Here is an 18,438-nt window from a genome sequence, read left to right as displayed (position 1 = left end):
TGTGTCACTGTAGGCTTTAACCTCAGCCTAGCTGCTTGGAAGCCAGTCTTCTGTTTGTTTTGTACAAGATGTAGTACACTCAGCTCCTCCAACACTCCATGCCTGCCTGGGCACTGCCATGTTCCTGCCTTGAATGATAACGGATTGAACCTCTAAGCCCCTGTAACCCAGCTCCAATTAAATGTCCTTATAAGAGTTGGCTTGGTCATGGTGTTTGTTCACAGTGGTAAAACCTTAAGACACCTTCTCATGAGAGTCCAGTAATGTGCACACCTTACAGAAACAAATGACTTTATATGGTCTTATAAAGAAACTATGAGGGCTGCCATGATGGCTCAGTGGGTAAAGGCACTTGTCTCCAAGGTTGACGACCTGCAGTTGACTGCCCCACTCCATGCTCCAGGTAGAAAGAGAAAACCAACTCATAGACATTGTTCTCTGACCTCTAGGCACATGGACACATGAGGGGGGCAGTAGTGTAAGAACTCTATTTTTAAAAGGTAACACGTAATAGATTGGATTTTTTTTTATTGTTTAACAGCTCTGTTTTACATGGTGACAAGTAACAGATAAATTTTTAGTCTAAGAAAGGAAACTGGGCTATGGCGACCACAGGCCAGGGTGACGGTATGGTGAAGCTGCTCTAAGCTTGGAACTTGACCACATTGTTTTCTGGATCAGAAATCATTGGTAAAAATCATTGGTAACTTTCTCTTTGGGTCAAAGAGTAAAACAGGAAGAAGGGACATTTGAAAATCAAGCCCATGACCCCCAGTGTTTCTGTCTGAAAGCCTACAGCCCTCATGGAAACTCAAGAGATGTAGTAGTGAAGATGTCCGGGTTCTTACACTTGGCTATGAGGTCTGTAGACAGGCTGGTGGAAGAGCGGGTCCATGGAGATCTTTAAATCAATCACTCTGTGACAGGCTGTCAAGAAGAAAGGACACTGAAAGTCATTGATCAACTGGTGTGTCTATCTGTGGTTTTGTTAGAAGGCGGAGCAACTAGAAGTGATTTTTAAAAAGTGTTTCTCAAACTGTGCGTGACTTGGAAAAGAGGATTGGGCCCTTATGGACCAGTTTCCACTATTCTATCAAAATGAGATAAAAGTATGGTATGGATGGGGTGCCAATTCGCTTACTCAGTTTTAAGCACTTAGGTTGTTGTTTTTAGAACATCATGAAATTTCATTTCATGCTCCAGTAAGTCTAAGATGTAATGGCTTACAGCTTTTCCAGTTGAGTTTTCTCCCTCAGACATCTTTGGCTTTCCATCTTTCGAACACAGTCTGGAAGACAGTCTCAAATGGCAGCCTGGTTATCCCTTCCCTCCTGTCCTTTCCCCCACCTGCCTTTAAAGCCATTATCCAGTGAACCAGATGTGACGATAGCAGAGCCTAATGATAGCTATGAGCAGTTTTTAAGATAATGCTCTTTTTAAAAAATTCTTAAAAATCAGCACCTCTTTCTTGGCTTCTTCTAATCTATAGCATGCTCCTTCCAGCGTAGTCAGTTGTTTCTCTGTCAACCTTTTGTTCTATGTTATCTAAGAAGATGGCTATGGGTAGGGGCATAAGCTCAGAGGGACAGGCTTGGATTCCCATGCTCAAGCCTTTGGTTCAATTCCAGTCCAGTTGCAGAAGGGATGAGAGGAAAGGAGAGGGAAGAAGAGAAGGAGGGAGAGGAGGGGGGAAGAAAGGGAGGGGAGAGAAAGGGGGGAGCAGAGAGGAGGGGAGGGGAGAGGTAAGAAAGAAGGGAGGGAAGGGAAGAAGGGGAAATGGAAGGAAAGGGATGTTCCAGAAGAGACAAGGACCCTGGCACACATTACCATAGTTTCAGGCTTGCTTTACAACAGAAGTCTGTCCTGGCAATCTGACCTCTCTCCCACTAATGCAGCAGGCCTCTGCAGCTTCTCTTAACTGTGAACCTGAAAGCTCTGCCCAGGAGCCCTCCCCCACTGCCTTCATTTACTGCTGCCTTCAGAGCTTCTGCCCAACACACTAGTCTTTCTCACATCAGAAGAATGAAAGTGCTGGATTTTTCTCGTTAGAATTTATTTTCAGCTACAAATTCATGTTCCTACTGCAACGAAAACTGTCAAAACTATTTTTTTTAATATATTTTGTCCTCTCAGATCGCTTTTCCCAGTTTACTGTGTCTGTAACATTTTTATAATGCATAAATGTTAATACCGAACAATCACCACTCTATTTTCAAGCTCCGTGACTTTACCCTGCCATACCTCCCTCTGATGGTCCTGGCGTGTCTGACGTTCAGTGGGCAGTTTCAAACTTAGCTTAAATAAACAAATGGGCCTCCTGTACAAACTAGAATGGACCCTTCAGTGCATCCTTTCATAGGGCTCTGCTCTGGATGTGCTTGTAAATACATGCTCTGTCCTCCTGCACGCGTTGCAAATCTTACAGTACATGGGGAAAGGAGCCATCAGTAGGCCTGCCCCTTTACCCTCCTCCAAAGCCTGCAACACTCAGGAGCTGCCCAGATCAAGTAAGTGGGTCAGATTTGAAGGGAGCATCACACAGGTGCTGGAGGGAACAGACAGCATCCTCAGAACATTGTCTCACACTCCCAGACTTGGCCATGGCTATTTTGAGTAGCACTTCTCATTAACTTAACTTCTTAGTGTCTGGGCAGGAGGCTAAATAGCTACCTTATCTTACACACTCAGCCCCCATGAACAGTTTCATCATTCAGCTTATGAAAATTTCACCGTGGTTAGCATTCTAGAGGAAGCATTCCAGTTGCTGGCTCCGGGGGCTGACTGTCAGGTCAAGACCGATGATGGTGATAGAGAGAATGTTGAGACAAAACAAAAATGACAATGGACTCTACTCTGTTAAAAAGCCATTTAGAATTACCAATAAGGAGGAGGAAATGAGGGACTAATTCTCATCTGTAATTGTCATCAGTGCCAGGAATTGCTTGGGTTGTGTGTTCTCTCGGCAGCCACACGTAACAAGTTCACTGCTCGGGCTCTCTCGGGTCTCCTAGTCTGCCAATAGAGACTGATCTGAACGCCTTGAAACCTTCGTAAACTGAATGGTAAAGGAAAGGCCCTACTGTTTGGGGAAATCATGTCATATAAATTCTAAATAAGTGTCACAGAGCTGGGAGAAGCCACCTAAAAGAAGAAAATGGACCCCTGGGCATCTGAGCCTGCATTGATCTTAGGGAAACCGGGCTCATGGTCATTGGTCAACTAAGATGTCATCACAAATCATTTAGAGTCATAGAAGCAGAAGAACCCTATGAGTAGAAGGGGAGTGTGTGTGTGTATGATTTTCAGACATTATATCTTAAAATGCACTGCAAATTAGCACCCGGAAGGCTGAGTGTGGTAACTCATGACTGGAAAGTCTAGTTGTCGGAAGGCCGAGGGTGGAGGATTTCCATAAGTTCTGGTAAAGCCTGGATACAGAGTAAGATCCTGTCTTAAAAGGATGGGGCACCAGCACTCGGGAGGCAGAGGCAGGCGGATTTCTGAGTTCGAGACCAGTCTGGTCTACAAAGTGAGTTCCGGGACAGCCAGGGCTATACAGAGAAACCCTGTCTGGAAAAAAAAAAAAAAAAAAAAAAAAAAAAGGATGGGGCAATGAACCTGGAATAACTTATTTAAAAGAGCATAAAAATTTAAAATATAAATATAAAGTATAAATTATAAACTATAGATATATCAAATTTACATAAATATATAACATAAATTACACATATAGAAATTATGTAAAAGAGCATAAGACCAAATAAAATATAATCAGTGCATTTTGTAATTCATGTGCATAAATAAAACAGAGAGGAAATGTGTTGCTATAGTAATAATCATGACTTGATTAAAAGTCACTTTAGTGTCTTAATTTTTCTGTAAGTTTTCCTAAAACTTGCCTACCTGTATCAATTTACATGTATATATACATACATAACTACCTGTGTACATGCATTTTTAAGTTGAAAACTATACCTTTTAGAAAGGTCCAAGCCATAAAGCTGACATTGTGCCTTATAATTCTATGTAGAACTGCAGAAGCAACTTGATTTGGGGGGAAACCCTTTGAGGAAAACAGATAGATCACCAGGAGAACTTCCCTGTGGCTGTGTCATCATCTGTGGGTGGGTGACAGCCATTAACCTAACGTCAGAATTAGGTCTCAACAGGGGCGCTCCTGTGGTGTGTGTGTGTGGGGGGGGGGGTTAGTAGAGTCTTTCAAAGAAGTTACCAGCTTTTGGGCTGACTTGGAGTCCAGACTTAGGGAGAAAACACCTGATATCAATTCGTCCTCTGCCTACCCATCCTAGGTGCCAGGGAAGACCAACTCCTAGAGCCTTGACCTAGACAGGCCCTGGGCTGTGCCCTGCAGATCCCTCTCCAGCATGTGAATGGCCTCAGGAGGAACCAAGGGGCCTCTTCCAGCACTGGTGCTTGGTTCTAAGCTTTAGGATCTTCATGTGTAGTTGGCTCGCTTCTGTAGGAGCCTCAGCTCCACTGGTCGTCAGCACTGTGGATACTCAGGCCCCCACCTCTGCAGGTGTCGGTACCCTCGGTTATTGGTTTACCCAGAGTATTCATCCGTCTGACCTAACCAAAAAAAATGCATTTGCTTACTACAAAGATCAAACCTTGTGATGCCCCTTCTTTCCCCTTCTGATTTTCCATTAGGAGGAGGCTCACTAGGTCCCCAGGGAACAAGGATTCCCAAGTGGTTATGGGAGGGTTTTTGGGTGTCTGTTTTCTGATTATTATTTGCTCTTTCTCAGGGGTAAGTCTGCGTGTTCAGCTCTTAAAGGGCCTCATAGTCTTTCCATTGGGCTTACCAGGTGCATCACTGAGCATCAATAAGTGTGTCTTCTGAGTCCAGGCCACTAAATTACCAACGACACTGCTCCTCCACAGCTGTTGTCCCTGCCACAGCCCCTACCATGGCCACTGCTATCTTTGCTGGCTTGGCAGGTTCCAAGTTAACTGATGTGTAGCTGAGTTGCCCAAGTAGGAGTCACTTCAGCAGGCCACCCTCGTCTTTAGAGTTTACAGAGTTGAGAGCCACCCATGTGACATTTCTACTTGTCCCATGGCAGATTACTGACCAGTTAGCCTCTACCCCCCAAATCGGCAGTGCTCGGGTCTCCATGGGTGTTTGGTGACCCATTCCATCCTGGTCTTTGTGGACTTTTGTTGACCCACACCACACAAGCTAAGTGTATCCTCCTCTTTTTTTCTCCAGCTCCCTTTTCCAACTATCAAAGGAGAGAGGGAGTGTTAAAAGGCCTTCATTTTCACTCTTCAAAGGAGCCTAACACTCTAGGGGAATGGAGAAAACCATGTAATTTGCATTTGGCTGCACAAAGCAAAGGTTCTCTTGAAATTCAAAGTGATCTCAACTTAATTTTTAGTTATTTATACTTCTAGATCTAAAATGAAGACCGAAAAGAAAAAGAAAGAAAAAAAAAAAGCCTCTGTTTACTTTACCAACCTTAAACTCAGCCACGAAGTGTGCACACCCTGCCTCCTTAATTGCCATACCTCCAAGAAGCTGACCTTAACATGCCATCAATCACACGAGTGGCACATCAAAAGCGCCTCCTGCCTGCCCCGCCCACCGCTGTGAAGTCAGAGTGACACACACGTTCATTTCCGCTGCTCGCAGCTGCAGGGCGGCCCGCCCACCCTGCCGTTGTATTTCATGCGTCTGAACTGTGTGGCCGCCCTGCATAATTCAGGAAATGAGTTTACTCTATCTGTGACACACATCGTGTTCGCACGGTTTCCGTGGTAGCCAGCGCCGGGCTCTGCCAGAGTTGCTAGGGTGGCAGCCCTATGGCGCTTGCCCTGTCGCTCACCCTGCCTCGCCCCTCCAGTTCCTCCTCACCCATCACCTGAGAAAGTCTCCCTCTCTTTTCTGTGCTAGAAACTTCTGGGTCTAATCTTCTAACCTGGGAATAATAAAATGCAGATTTAAAAAAAAAAACAAAACAGAATACTTGTTAAAGTGGCAGGGCCTCTTGTCAATCACTGTTTAGCTAACTAGAAGCTGAAAAATGATGCCTATCTACTGATGATGCCTGCCTCCACCCCGGGTAAAATTTGACCTCACTTGCGTTCCTATGAAGCGCATATCCATTTCTTGCACGTGACCTCTGTTGGAGCAGGTTAAAACAAGTCTAGGTTGGCGAGTGGGAGGCCCGCTGCTCCCCATGAAGTATTCATTCTCTAAAACGGAGTCGGGGAGACGCAGCATCTGCCCAGTATCAAACACAGCTCCAGCCAGCCATGAGGTTTGATTCTTTTGCACTGGGTTAGCCCCCTCCAAGGTCATAAAGCAAGGCCTCTGTCCTCGGCTGCAGCTGGGTTTACACACTGTTTCCAGATTGTTTATTCTGGCCCGGAGTCAAGGCAACAACGTATTTCCATTATATGTGTTTGACAGGCTAAGACGGGTGGTAGGGGAGGCTCCAAGTGGCAGGTTTGTGATTTCTTTTTTATTTACATCAAAGGAGCTTTTTAGAGTCCCGAAGATTATGAACCAGTCTAAACAACATGTCAATGCAACAGAGGTGGAGAGAGTTGTGGCTTTAGCAAAATTTCCAGATCTGGATCAGAAAAAGCATAATCTGTTCATAGTCTCAGCTGAAGCTAAGCAGGTCATGCTTGCTACCACACAGCCTTATACACAAGCTGGGTTCTTGGTGAACGATACTTATTATCATGTTTGAACATGGATCCCCAATATGGGTAGAGTGGTTCCCTGAACGAACCGTGTGTGGACACACAGCCGCCTGCACATTTTGCAATGGCCCCTACATTCAATGCAGTAGCAGCATGGTGCTGAGCTGGGATGAGGTTCCCAAAGTCCTGTAGGGCTTGTCTATGTTAGGCAGTACTTCCTCTGAAAGATCGGCTTTCTGAAGACGTCCTCAGTATTCCTGATGTGACGTCTCCCACAAGGAATGACTCAAGGCTGACCAAAAAGATCCCATGTGTAACCACAGCAGATGCCTTGACGCATGGAGCAAATGCGTGTGCTCTGAATGACTGTCTTACTCCTTCTATTTTTGCATGTGTCTATGTGTATAATGTGCATAAATGTGGGTGTGTGTACAGTGTGCATACATGTGGAGTCAGAAATTAACGTCAGATATCTTTCTTAGTCCCCCTCTACGTTATCTATTGAGTCAAGGTCTCTCGCTGAACCCAGAGTACGACACTTCAACTAATCTAGCTAACCATGTGCCCTGAGTCTCTGCCTCTTGTGCAGTGGGATGAGAGGCAACCTGTTCTGCCCAGCTTCTTATGTGTGTGTCGGGGAATCTGAACTCTGGTCCTCACCCTTGTTCTGGAAATGCTTTCTTATGCCATCTCATATATATATATACATATATATATTTTTTTTTTTCTTGTGCTGATGGGGGGAAAACATGAAAGAGTATCAAAGGTAATAGCCAATCAAGTCATTGCACACCACTGACCCAACAGAATCAAGTCACATAGATGTCACTCTGACCAGAGGTACTCAGAGTCCTTTAGTTCATTTAGTTACAATGTGCCTAGCACATAGTTGTTAACTGTAAGGAGGCAGAGGCGCAGATCCATCTGCACAGATACTGAAGTGTGTGGCAACCTTACTGTAGTCGTTCTAAAGCTTGACCAAGTTCATCAAAGTGACCTGTCACCACTACATGGTTTCAACAGAAAGACAAAAAAAAAAAAAAGCAGATCTCCACTCCCCATCCAGACCAGCCATGCCTTCCCTATTAGCCTACCTCAAGACATCAGATTTCTAGACATGGAGAGAATTTCTCAAGCAACAGCTTATGTAACATCGACACCCAAAGTTGCCCTTTGGGTTAATCCAGTCTTACCCATGGATTTCAAATGCAGGTTTCAAATCAACAAACTCTCATGGAAGGTTGCTGTATTCCAGGCATAGAGATGGGCCCCGGGGAGCTAACACTGAGACAGACAGTCCCTTTCATTCTGAAAACACTTTTGCTGGTTGCTAAGTTTTTCAGCAGATCCTTCTGGGCTCCCAACAGCACTGCCTCCCCCCACCCAAGGTAGAACATTTGAGCCTTTCTTTTGAACCAATCCCCTTAATGCCAGAGTACACATTGGGCCAGGAGAAGTGGGTGGTTATAGATTTCCACTCAATTTGGAAATTAATAGCCTGTGATATAGCCAGAAAGTGCTAGACTGGAATCAGAAAGCCTTCTTTCCAGTCTCAGGACGTCACATACTGGGCTTAACACCTTGAGCACCCTCAAGGGTCCTTGGTGGCTTGATGGTGACCTGGGTAAACTGGAGAATTCCAAGGTCGCCGAGCTATACAAAATGAATCTTTCTGCATAGTATTTATGAAAAGTCCACCAGTCTTGGCTTCTACCAGTTCAGGAGATGAAGTGCTGATCCAACTGAGAGGCAAACCAGAATGCCCTGCCCTCCCCTGCCCGTGGCCGCTGGTTCTGAGGGAGGGGGAGGGTGTTCCCTTAGCCCGGGGGACCCGCTCCACTTTGGGGTGGGCACAGTTGAAACTTGGCTCAGCTTGCCAGTCTGAGACCCAATGTCTGGCTTCTCTGTTTTCCAGCTTTGGAAGCCTGAGCAGGTTCTGGTGTGAGAGCCATGCCTATGAAGGTGATGAATGACCCTGGAGCACTGGGGGGGGGGGGTGTCACAAAATCAAAGGTGTGTGTACGTATCTCACAGAGCCTGGCACATGGCAAGCTGTCAGAATGTCTGGGGACAATGTCCCATTCACCTTTTGCAGCTCCTGCACCTGGTACCAAACTACTGCTCAATAAATATTTGCAAAAAGAGTTGGGAAGGTGGCAGTGGACGTACCAGGGAGGCCTGACTGGAGCATTAACAGAAAATACTTGCTTTCTGGGTTTATACAACAACCCCAGAGTTGCGAAGCCTTCGTAGCAGGAGGACTGGAGAGTTTCTCTGTGGTAAAGAGGAAGGCAACATAAAAAAAAAAAAAGAGCTGGGACCTGGAGTCTGAGTGCACCGTGTCCCTCAGGGGGATAGTCGTGCTGAGACTAGACCCTCCTCCAAGAAAAGCCAGAAATTCAGATTCCATATGAAATAGGGCAAGTCCTTATAATTAATTTCTAAACCAATTCTCCATGGGGCAGACACACTGCCAGGCTGTCCTTGGTCTGACAGTGCCACCCCCAGTGCCACCCCCACTCCTGCCTTCATGGAAAGTGTTCTGGCTTGGATTCTTCTTCGGCTAATGCCCTCCCTGAGCAGTAGAGTCACACACTCCTGGAAGTTAGCAAAGGGTGCCCACGAGTGAGGGCTTCACATCTTAAGGCTCATTGTCTGAGGCCTGGGACTGCCTACCAAGGGCCCTCATGCTTCCCAAAGAATGCCAACTGCAAGCGCTGCTTTTTATTCATCGCTTATTAGTGTGTATGTTGTATGTTTGTGAGTGTGGGTGCACAGTGCACCTGCGGAGACCGGAGGACAGCTTCCTCCGCGAGTGGCTGCTCCCCCTCCACCATGGGTTCTGGCAGTCAAGCTCCGAAGCTCCAACCTGATTTGACTAGCAAGCACTTCTACCACGGGGCCATCTCACTGACCAAGTGTGGATCTCTAAAGTGTAGTAGGTTCGTGCCGGAAACAGTGATGCTCTTAAAAAAAAAGAAGCAATAACAACAAAAATCCCCCGGCGTTGTGTGTACCTACAGTCAGAGAAGAGACTTAATTCCACTGTTTAAGCAAGTTTGTTTTGTTTGGAAAGAATAGCCAGTGTTTTGCAAAAGCCAGGAAGGCTTAGCCGCGGTACTGAATTCCCTGCAGGAAAAAAATGCATGACAGGGTGCTTTTGAAATGTGATTTGAAGTGTTCTCTATTGCTGGACTGGTGGGATGACTCCGCAGGTTAAGGCACTCACTGACAAGCCTTGAGACCTGAGTTTGAGTCCCAGGACCCTCACGGTGAAAGGAAAGAACTGACTCCCACAGGCTGTGCCCTGCCTCTACACAGTGCACACATGTGCACATAAGGAAGGAAAAATGAAGAAAGGAAAATTCACTGTTGACTGCATAAGGCAAACTAACCTCTGGTCTTCCCAAATGATGCTGGATACTTTAGGTAGGCCTATGGAAACCGAACTATTTGTTGTTATGCCCAAGTTGCAGGGACCCCCCAAAAAAAACGACCAAGGAGCCAATCCCAATACAAACACATAAGGGCCTTTTTTAAGAGCTCTCTTGGGCAAGATCTCTCACCGTCCCCATTGCAACGGGTCAGAGTAAGCTCCCTGAGTCTAAGGGTACAGGGTATTTATTGCAGTTACAGAAAGCTTGAGAAATTTCCATACGGGTCAGCAAGTTAATATTTTTAAAACGGCATTTCTGGTGTACTCTGCAGGAACTGAACATGGGGACAAAACCACCTGACAAACAGGATGGCTAAGTTATCGAACCTCTGCAGGATTTATCTCTATGTATCTTGACCCTGCTACTGTAGCCTGACTGGCTCTTGCTAAGGGAGGGAGGGGTTGCCATAGGAAATGCTTGCTCAGGAGGACTCTGATTTTCTTCTTGGAATTGGAGTTTAGCCCCTGTTTTCTCACACAAGCAGAGTTGGTTGGGATTTATATTATGGCCCAGTGCGTATGGGTTAGGGGAAACCCTCAACATCAGGGAGGACCCAGATTCAAATCTTCCTCTGCCATTTACTTCCTTGTCATGTGACCCTTTTTGCTGAATGACCTATGCGCTTATTGCATATCCCCACTGAAAAGAAAGGTCATGATATATGTATTCTATATAATGATACTGCTCGGAGTTGCTGAGAATAGCAAATCAAGTACAGCATCCAGGGGCATAACTCTAACCCCTAAAAGGTATTTCCTGTCAGTGACAAAGTCTAAGCCTCCATTGCCTGCAAATAGAACGCTTCCTGGCAGCTTCATTAACCTTATAGTCTGCTTTCTAGCTCTGGAGAAACAAAAGCTTGAAAAGCTGTTATCATGGGCCAAGGAGAAGGCTCAGTGGGGAAAGCATTTGTCACAAAGCCTGACAATCCGAGTCCGATCCCAGAGGCTCACATGGTGGAAGGAGTTAGAATGGGCTCCCTAAAATTGTCCTCTGACTTCCACGCATGCACTGTGGTACATATATTTGTCCACGTAGGTGTATACACACACACATACACACACACACATGCTAAATTAATTTTTAAAGACTTCTTATTTTATGTATATGAGTATACTGTAGCTGTCTTCAGACATGAAGAGGGCATCGGATCCCCTTATAGATGGTTGTGAGCCATCATGTGGTTCTGGGGGGCGTCGGATCCCCTTATAGATGGTTGTGAGCCATCATGTGGTTCTGGGAATTGAACTCAAGACCTCTGGAAGAGCAGTCAGTGCTCTTAACCACTGAGCCATCTCTCCAGCCCCAAATTAATGGAATTTTTTAGGACTTAGCATTTAAAAGATAAACTGAAGAAGAAGAGAGATGCAAAGAATGGGATGGAGGCAATCAGAGAGACAAGGCAAAAGATGTGACAGGTACCAAATGAGGGGGGTGTGGTTCAAGAAGGTATGCGGTGTATGGTTTTGCCCTGTGAGGGCCAGCAGAGGGTCCACAGAGTGACCAGCAAGGAACTATTTGAATGAAGTATTTGGGGAAGAGAAAGGAAAAACTTAAAGGACCCAACTTGTGGATGTTGAAAATCAGGTCATAACAAATGTATACAGCTCTTCAAGAAGTTGAGCTGTGGTGGTAAGGACAGAAAGGCACCAGAGAAGCATGGAGACAAGGGTCTCTTTAAGACACAGTGATGATGTAGCTCAACAAACAGAGTAGTTCCCTGGCATTCACGAGACCCAGGATTCAATTCCCAGCACCTTAAAAACTGGGTGTGATGGTGTACAGCTGTAATCTCAGCACTGGGGAGGTGGAGGCAGACGGATCCTAAGTTTACGGTCATCTCAGCTGCTGTTAGCAAGTTCAAGGCCAGCCTGGGACACCCAAATCCTTGCTATATCCCCACCCCACAAAAAATGAGTTTTGGTGGAAAAAAGCGGTGTGTGTGTGTGTCTGTGTGTGTGTGTGTGTGTGTGTGTGTGTGNGAGAGAGAGAGAGAGAGAGAGAGAGAGAGAGAGAGAGAGAGAGAGAGAGATTAACAGAACAGTGAGAGTGACTGAAAGGATAAAAGGAAAGGTAAATGAAGCAAGAATTGGATATTAATGTAAAACCGAAATTTGATTAAAAGGAAGGACAAATCCCTCCAAAGCAGCTGTCATTGTCCTCGTGTTCTGTGAGGGAGTTAGAGGAGAGACCACAGAGAGTGACAAAACTAAGGAAATGGAAGTACACTTAGGGGTCTCTTGCTACCCAAGAAAGAGTCTTTCTAAACTCTTGTAGCTGGAAGGGGGCAGCTCTTCTGCCTTATCCGCCAGGTCTGAGGAGCTGGCAGACAAACAGGCGGCCATGTGTTTTTTAACTAGGTTCTCAAAAGTGGGTACAGTTTGAACAATTGGGTACCTTGATGGAAAAGCCCCTTGGGATGGATATGGATTTGTGTGTGTGTGTGTGTGTGTGTGTGTGTGTGTGTGGCAGATTTCTTTGCCTTATAAAATGTGGGTTCAGTAAGGCTTTGAAAGGGTCTGAACCCAGTTCCCAGAGCTGTGGCTATCTGGGAGCAGATAGAATCCACTGGACTTACTCCGTGGATACTATTTTAAATTCCACTGAATCCTTTTTTTTTTTTTTTTTTTTTTTTTTTTTTTTTTTTTTGTTAAAGAGACTTGACTCAAAACATTCCCAAATGGTTTCATACCTAGTAATAGTTGTGACTGTAACTTTAAGAGCAGTGTCACGTGCTAAACTCTTTGTTGGCTGCTAGAATGGTTACAGTCTGTTGGCCTACCTACCGAAGTCATTAGGCTGGCATACCATAGTTTTAGTGTTACTCGCCTTTGGGATCTGAGGGGCTAATAAATAACACCCAGTTTTCCACATCTGGGTTCTCAGCTAATTGATAAATGCATACCGGAGATGTAAGATGGCAGTCCAGATGCCAGCTCTGCCAAATGAAGGTAGGCAAGAAGCCAGTGCCATGCGCAGGATGCGCTGTTCGTAGACTGGTGCTTGTCTGAGAAGCTTAGCTTCCTTCCCCCAGTATACAGATATAAACTGCAGGCATAATGGACTTAAAGAGGAGCATGAGCAAGAGACCAGGAACACTGACTGAGGGCCCTTCAGTGGGCAAACGGAAAGTTGTCTCCCCCAAATGTCTTTGCTGCCTGCGTTCCTTCTCTGTGGAATTGTCCCAAATATTTAACCAATGGCTGCCTGCATAGTTTTTGTAATTCTTCAGATTCATTTTAGAACAGTCTGGCTCAAAATATTTAACTAATAAATTAAATGGTAGAAATCACGAGAATCTAGCCTGGCGTGGTGGGTGCACACCTTTCATTCCAGCAGCGTGGGGAGCAGAGGCAGGTGGACCTCTGAGAGGCAGGAGCCGGTCTGGTCTGTATAGTACGTGCTAGGACTATATAATGGACCCTGTCTCAAGAAAAAAACAAAACAAAAAACAAAACTCAAGAATCTTTCCTTTCCTTTCCTTTCCTTTCCTTTCCTTTCCTTTCCTTTCCTTTCCTTTCCTTTCCTTTCCTTTCCTTTCCTTTCCTTTTTCCTTTCTTCTTCCTCTCTCTCAGAAGAAAAAACACACCAGTTTTTTGTTTTTTTCATTAGTGTAGGGTCTCCCTGTGCTGGCAAGCTACCCTCCAACTCCAACATGATCATCCATCTCTCCTAAACCTTTCAAGGGGCTAGAACCTCCTTCCCCCACCTTTTACCTAGTTAAGAACAAACTGGAGGAGATGATGAACATGTGTTAGGGTTTCCGTTGCTGTGAAAAGACACAGTGACCATGACACTCTTGTAAAGGAAATCACTTAACTGGGATTGGCTTACAGATTCAGAGGTTTAGTCCATTATCATCATGGCGGCAAACATGGCAACACGCGGGCATGTGTAGTACTGGAGAAGGATCTGAGAGTTCTGCTCCTCATCCGTAGGCGGCAGCAGGGGGCTGTGTGCCACACTGAGTGTAGCTTGAACATATGAAACCTAAAAGCCCAAGCCCACAGTGACACACACCCTCCTAATAGTGCCACTCCCTATGGGTCAAGCATTCAAACACATGAGTCTATGGGGGCCCACTCTTTCTAAACCACCAAAACAAATAAGCCTAGAAATGAGGTATCCCATGGTGACATTTTCTCCTCTTGGTTGGATGTCCAATACCAGGCAGTCTCATACAGCCTGGTTACTCCTGAAACAAGGCTTCCTGGATAGTTGCTCATGGGCTCCCTGGTTCTTTTCCAGAGCACAGGAAACTTGGCAACATGACTGTGACCGTGAGGAAAACTGTCCCCTCCCCCGAGGCGGTACAGATTCTCTACCAGAGAATGAGATATGAGTACGAGTTCTACCACTATGTCAAAGAACAGTTCCACCTGCTCAAGCGCAAGCTCGGACTGAAGTCTCGCGCGAGCAGACCTCCCCTGAGACCACAGTTCTTCATCCCCACGCCTCTGGAGACGGAGGAGCCAATCGATGAGGAGGAGCAAGACGACGAAAAATGGCTAGAAGATATTTATAAGAGGTGATGCCTGCACCAGATTGCTTCTGTGGCTTCATCCCCCTCCTTTTACAAAGTTCTTTGGGGAAAAGAAATTCTGAAGGGACTTTCACTAATGCTCGGGTGCATTAAAAAGAACAAAACATTCCCACATGTTGGGGTCATTGGGAGATGCCCGGTTTTGCGGGTTTTATTTGTTTAATTTTATTCTGTGTGGTTTTTCTTCTCTCCTTGAGGTGTTCCCAGATACACTAGATGGCTCTACCACAAGGCACCTCTTCAGAAAATGGCCTTCCCCGGTCCCCTACCCGCCACTTTCAGTGAAAGAAGAGAGAGAGAGAGATATACCCTCCATCTTAGTCATTTTATCATTTGTAAAATGGCTCCAAAAATATTACATCCATGGTAAAGATATCCAGACGTGTATCTTGTAGAAACGACCATCTCAGAGAGGAAGGGATCTAGAAGCATCTAGGAGTAGGAGGAGGACAAGAGGGAGGAATCCACTGGTTCTGGGGTCTCTGCCCCCCACCCCCACCTCACCCGGTCGGTAGAATGCTGCCTCTCTCAAGGCGACACTGTCACCAAGAACATAGTACTTATCTCTGAGAGAACAAGTCAGTGTCCAGCACCCACCTTCTCAACAAATCAGAGCTAGGGAAGCTTGCCGAGATCAAGCTGTGCGCACCGTAAGCTCCACTGAGAACTTCCATTCCCAAGTATCGCTCTGCTCGGAAGGCATACTCGGGAAGGCGTCAGCTTGTTATGTCAAGTGCTGGCAGGGCAGATCAAACGTAAGGACCTCGCTGTTGCACGTGCAAGTGCCAGAAACTGACTGACTTCTGACCTTGATATGTGTGGCAGGAATCCTTAGCTGGATTGCACACCGTGTGCGGTCCCGAAAGCACACTCATAGCCAATGGGGTTCTGCAGAACTTGCCATCTTTCATTCCTTTTAGACCTGCAGGAGCTGTTGTGTTTGTTAACTAAGGGCTCCAAGTCCTGCCTTAGCAACAGTAGAACCATTTTCTTATAGAACCTGTTTGCCCCCATAACCCTTCCCAGGGACACCAGTGCCAGAGACCTCAATGCCACAAATGGTGCCTGGGCAGGACTCTGCTTGGCTAGGATAGAGTAGGTTGGTGTCCCAACATGATCTGAGTAAACACTGGGCAATTCTTTTGCACCAAAATAGTCCTTGCATCTATTTACTCCTGACACCTCTCCACTACCCATGATGCTCTGCTCCTTTAATTACTGAATTGTGTCTTTTTTTTTCTAAAGTCATGAAAAATTTAAAATTTCATATTCTTACTGGTTGATAGAATGCAACTAGAGAAGCCAGACTGCAGTGGTGGCAGCGGGAAGGACATTTGGCGACAACTTGTGTCTGCCTGGGGTTTACCCTAGAGACTGCCATTGAAGAACACTAGCTAAGTGACTTAGAAGTGCTTAAGGTAAACAAGACTCTGGCTTGGCACACCAGGCACACAGTTTGTACTTTGCAGAAACCATCAAGTCTCTCTAGAATTTTTTTCTTCTTCCTTCACTAAAACTGGACACTGGCCAAGGTCTAAAGCCCGTCATCTGAAAAACTGTCCGGTCTGTGCTGAAGCTCCTTCATCATGAAATACATTAAGACAGGTCCCTGCTCAAAGGGAAGGCAGGGACCACAGAGGTAGAGAAGTCTAGCCCTGGCCATTCATGGGCCTCCTTTCTGCCTCAGGGAACTGGGACAGGAAGTGGATAAGGGGGCTGTTCAAAGAGGGGGAAATAGCCTTTGTCCTGTTGAGAGAGAGCTGGGCTTTTCCATTAATCAGACTTTGAAGAGCAACATAGAAAACACTTGCTACCATTCTCCAACCAAGTATGAGGACTGCAGTTTGGGGCTTTGTAAGTCATCTCCATGGTAGTACGGACACAGTGATGGGGATGCTAGCTGACTGAGATCCCACAGTCAAAGATAAAGCTGCGTTAGCTAGGCTTTCTCGGCTGTTGTCCAAACGTCGGGACAGCTGGTCACTCATAAAGGTCCCCTGCTTTCTAGAAGTGCGCACAGCACTTGCTGTGTGTTCAGATTGCCACCCATGGCCACTGTCACACCACGGGAGAAGGGGTTGGCTGACTGGTTGCAGGACCCTCCTGGAATCTTGGCCTAGCACACTGCCCCTACACCCTAAAAGAGTCAAAGTACTTCATCAGCTCGCTTGGGCCCTGGCCCATCATAGTTTGTACTTCATGAAATATATTGTACATTTTACATAGTTTAATTTAAAAAGAAAATACATTTTAAGCTAGTTGGTCCTCGCCTTATTTATTATAACCTTTCAGCACATTCCAAGGTTTTAGTTACTCAGGAAGGAGTTAATTAAAATGATTTTATTTTGGTTGGATGGGTGTTTTTTTAAAGGAAAAAATATTCTCATGAACCCTCGGCTGGCTCTCCTTGAATGCTGTAAAGTGCTCGTGAGTCTGTTTTTTTTTTTTTTTTTTAAGTATTAAAAAATGGTGTTTGACATTGATGGGAGTTCAAAAATATATATGGAACTAAAGCATTAGTTTAGCTATAATACAAACCAATCTGTGTCTGAGGTGGTGTTCCTTAATTTATTCATTACCCATAGAAATAAATGAATATATAAATAAGTTGACCTTTTTTTTTTTCTGTTATTTTGGTAGCTGGAAATTAAAGACTTCCCTCCTTCTTCAAGATGTCTTTTTTTTTTTTAAGTGTGTCTTTGAAAATTCTATCAACTTTCATCCTTGCAACTATATGACCCGCCCCTCCAATAAGAAACAAATGTCAGCATGCATGCCGCACATGCATGCAAACACACGCACACACCAAAAACACGATAAGCTAGAAACCTTGAGCTAGCCGTTCATTCATCTAGTTGTATGTGTAAAACACTAAAACGTTGGCTGCTTTAGTCTGTGCTGATTGGCCTGCTGTCCAGCTGCTACGTAGACTATGAGAACAGTGTTAGTTACTTTTCCTTTTCAGTTGCTGTGATAAAACACAAAAAGCAAAAACACCCCTTAAGGGGAAAAGGCCGTCTCTTAGTTTCTGCTGCTATGTGGGTGTGGAAGGCATAGCAACAGGCAGCCATGGCGGCAGGAACAGAAAGCTTACATCACATTTTATCAGAGAGTGGAACTGGGACAAAGACCCATAGTGAGGCACTTCCTCTAGCAAGGCTGCACGTCCTAAAGGTTCCATAGCCAACCCCAACAGTGTCACCAAGTGGGGACCCAGTTTTCAAATACACACATATATGGGGCAGGAGGTGCACTTCTCATTTAAACCACAGAAAGTATCTACAATGTATCCCATGAGGTAGGAAAGGAAGGACATACCACATCTCTCTGTGTAAGCGCATCAGAATCACAGATGGGCCGAACCTCTGCCTGGCCAGTGAGTAGTCTTCGTGTCAGAAATGCCACCTGTACTGGCTGGTTTTGTGGGTCAACTTGACACACGTTAGAATCATCAGAGAGGAAGGACCCTCAGTTGAGGGAATGCCTCCATCGGATCCAGCTGTAAGGCAATTTCTTGGAGGACTCACCCCATGGTGGGTGGGGCCATCCCTGGTCTGCTGTCCTGAGTTCTGTAAGAACAAGACTGCAGGCTGAGCAGCCAGCCACACGCGAAGCAATTCAGTAAGTAACCCCCCTCCATGGCTGCCTCATCAGCTCCTGCCTCCAGTTTCCTGCCCTTGAGTTCCTGTCCTGACTTCCTTTGGGAATGAACAGTGATGTAGGAAGTGTAAGCTACACTAACCCTTTCCTCCTCGACATGCTCTTCGGTCATGGTGTTTTCAT

The 18,438-nt window shown here is 45.7% G+C and overlaps 1 protein-coding gene across 2 annotated transcripts in view; it reads left to right on the top strand.

Moving 5' to 3' along the window:
• Nucleotides 1–17,327, top strand: part of Ust (uronyl 2-sulfotransferase) — a 290,831-nt gene extending 273,504 nt beyond the window's left edge. Inside the window, exon 8 of one of the 2 annotated variants that reach the window (XM_021221310.2) lies at nucleotides 14,361–17,327. In XM_021221310.2, the coding sequence (XP_021076969.1) occupies nucleotides 14,361–14,644 (284 nt within the window). In that variant the 3' untranslated portion in view covers nucleotides 14,645–17,327. The remainder of the gene's footprint in view (nucleotides 1–14,360) is intronic. The other variant, XM_029533013.1, reaches the window with a different exon arrangement.
• Nucleotides 17,328–18,438: the final 1,111 nt, after the last annotated feature.

Source organism: Mus pahari, chromosome 21, assembly GCF_900095145.1.
Source record: "Mus pahari chromosome 21, PAHARI_EIJ_v1.1, whole genome shotgun sequence".
Classification (NCBI taxonomy): Eukaryota; Metazoa; Chordata; class Mammalia; order Rodentia; family Muridae; genus Mus; species Mus pahari.
Note: the sequence above shows the minus strand (reverse complement) of the source record. Positions and strands in the feature narration are given on the sequence as shown.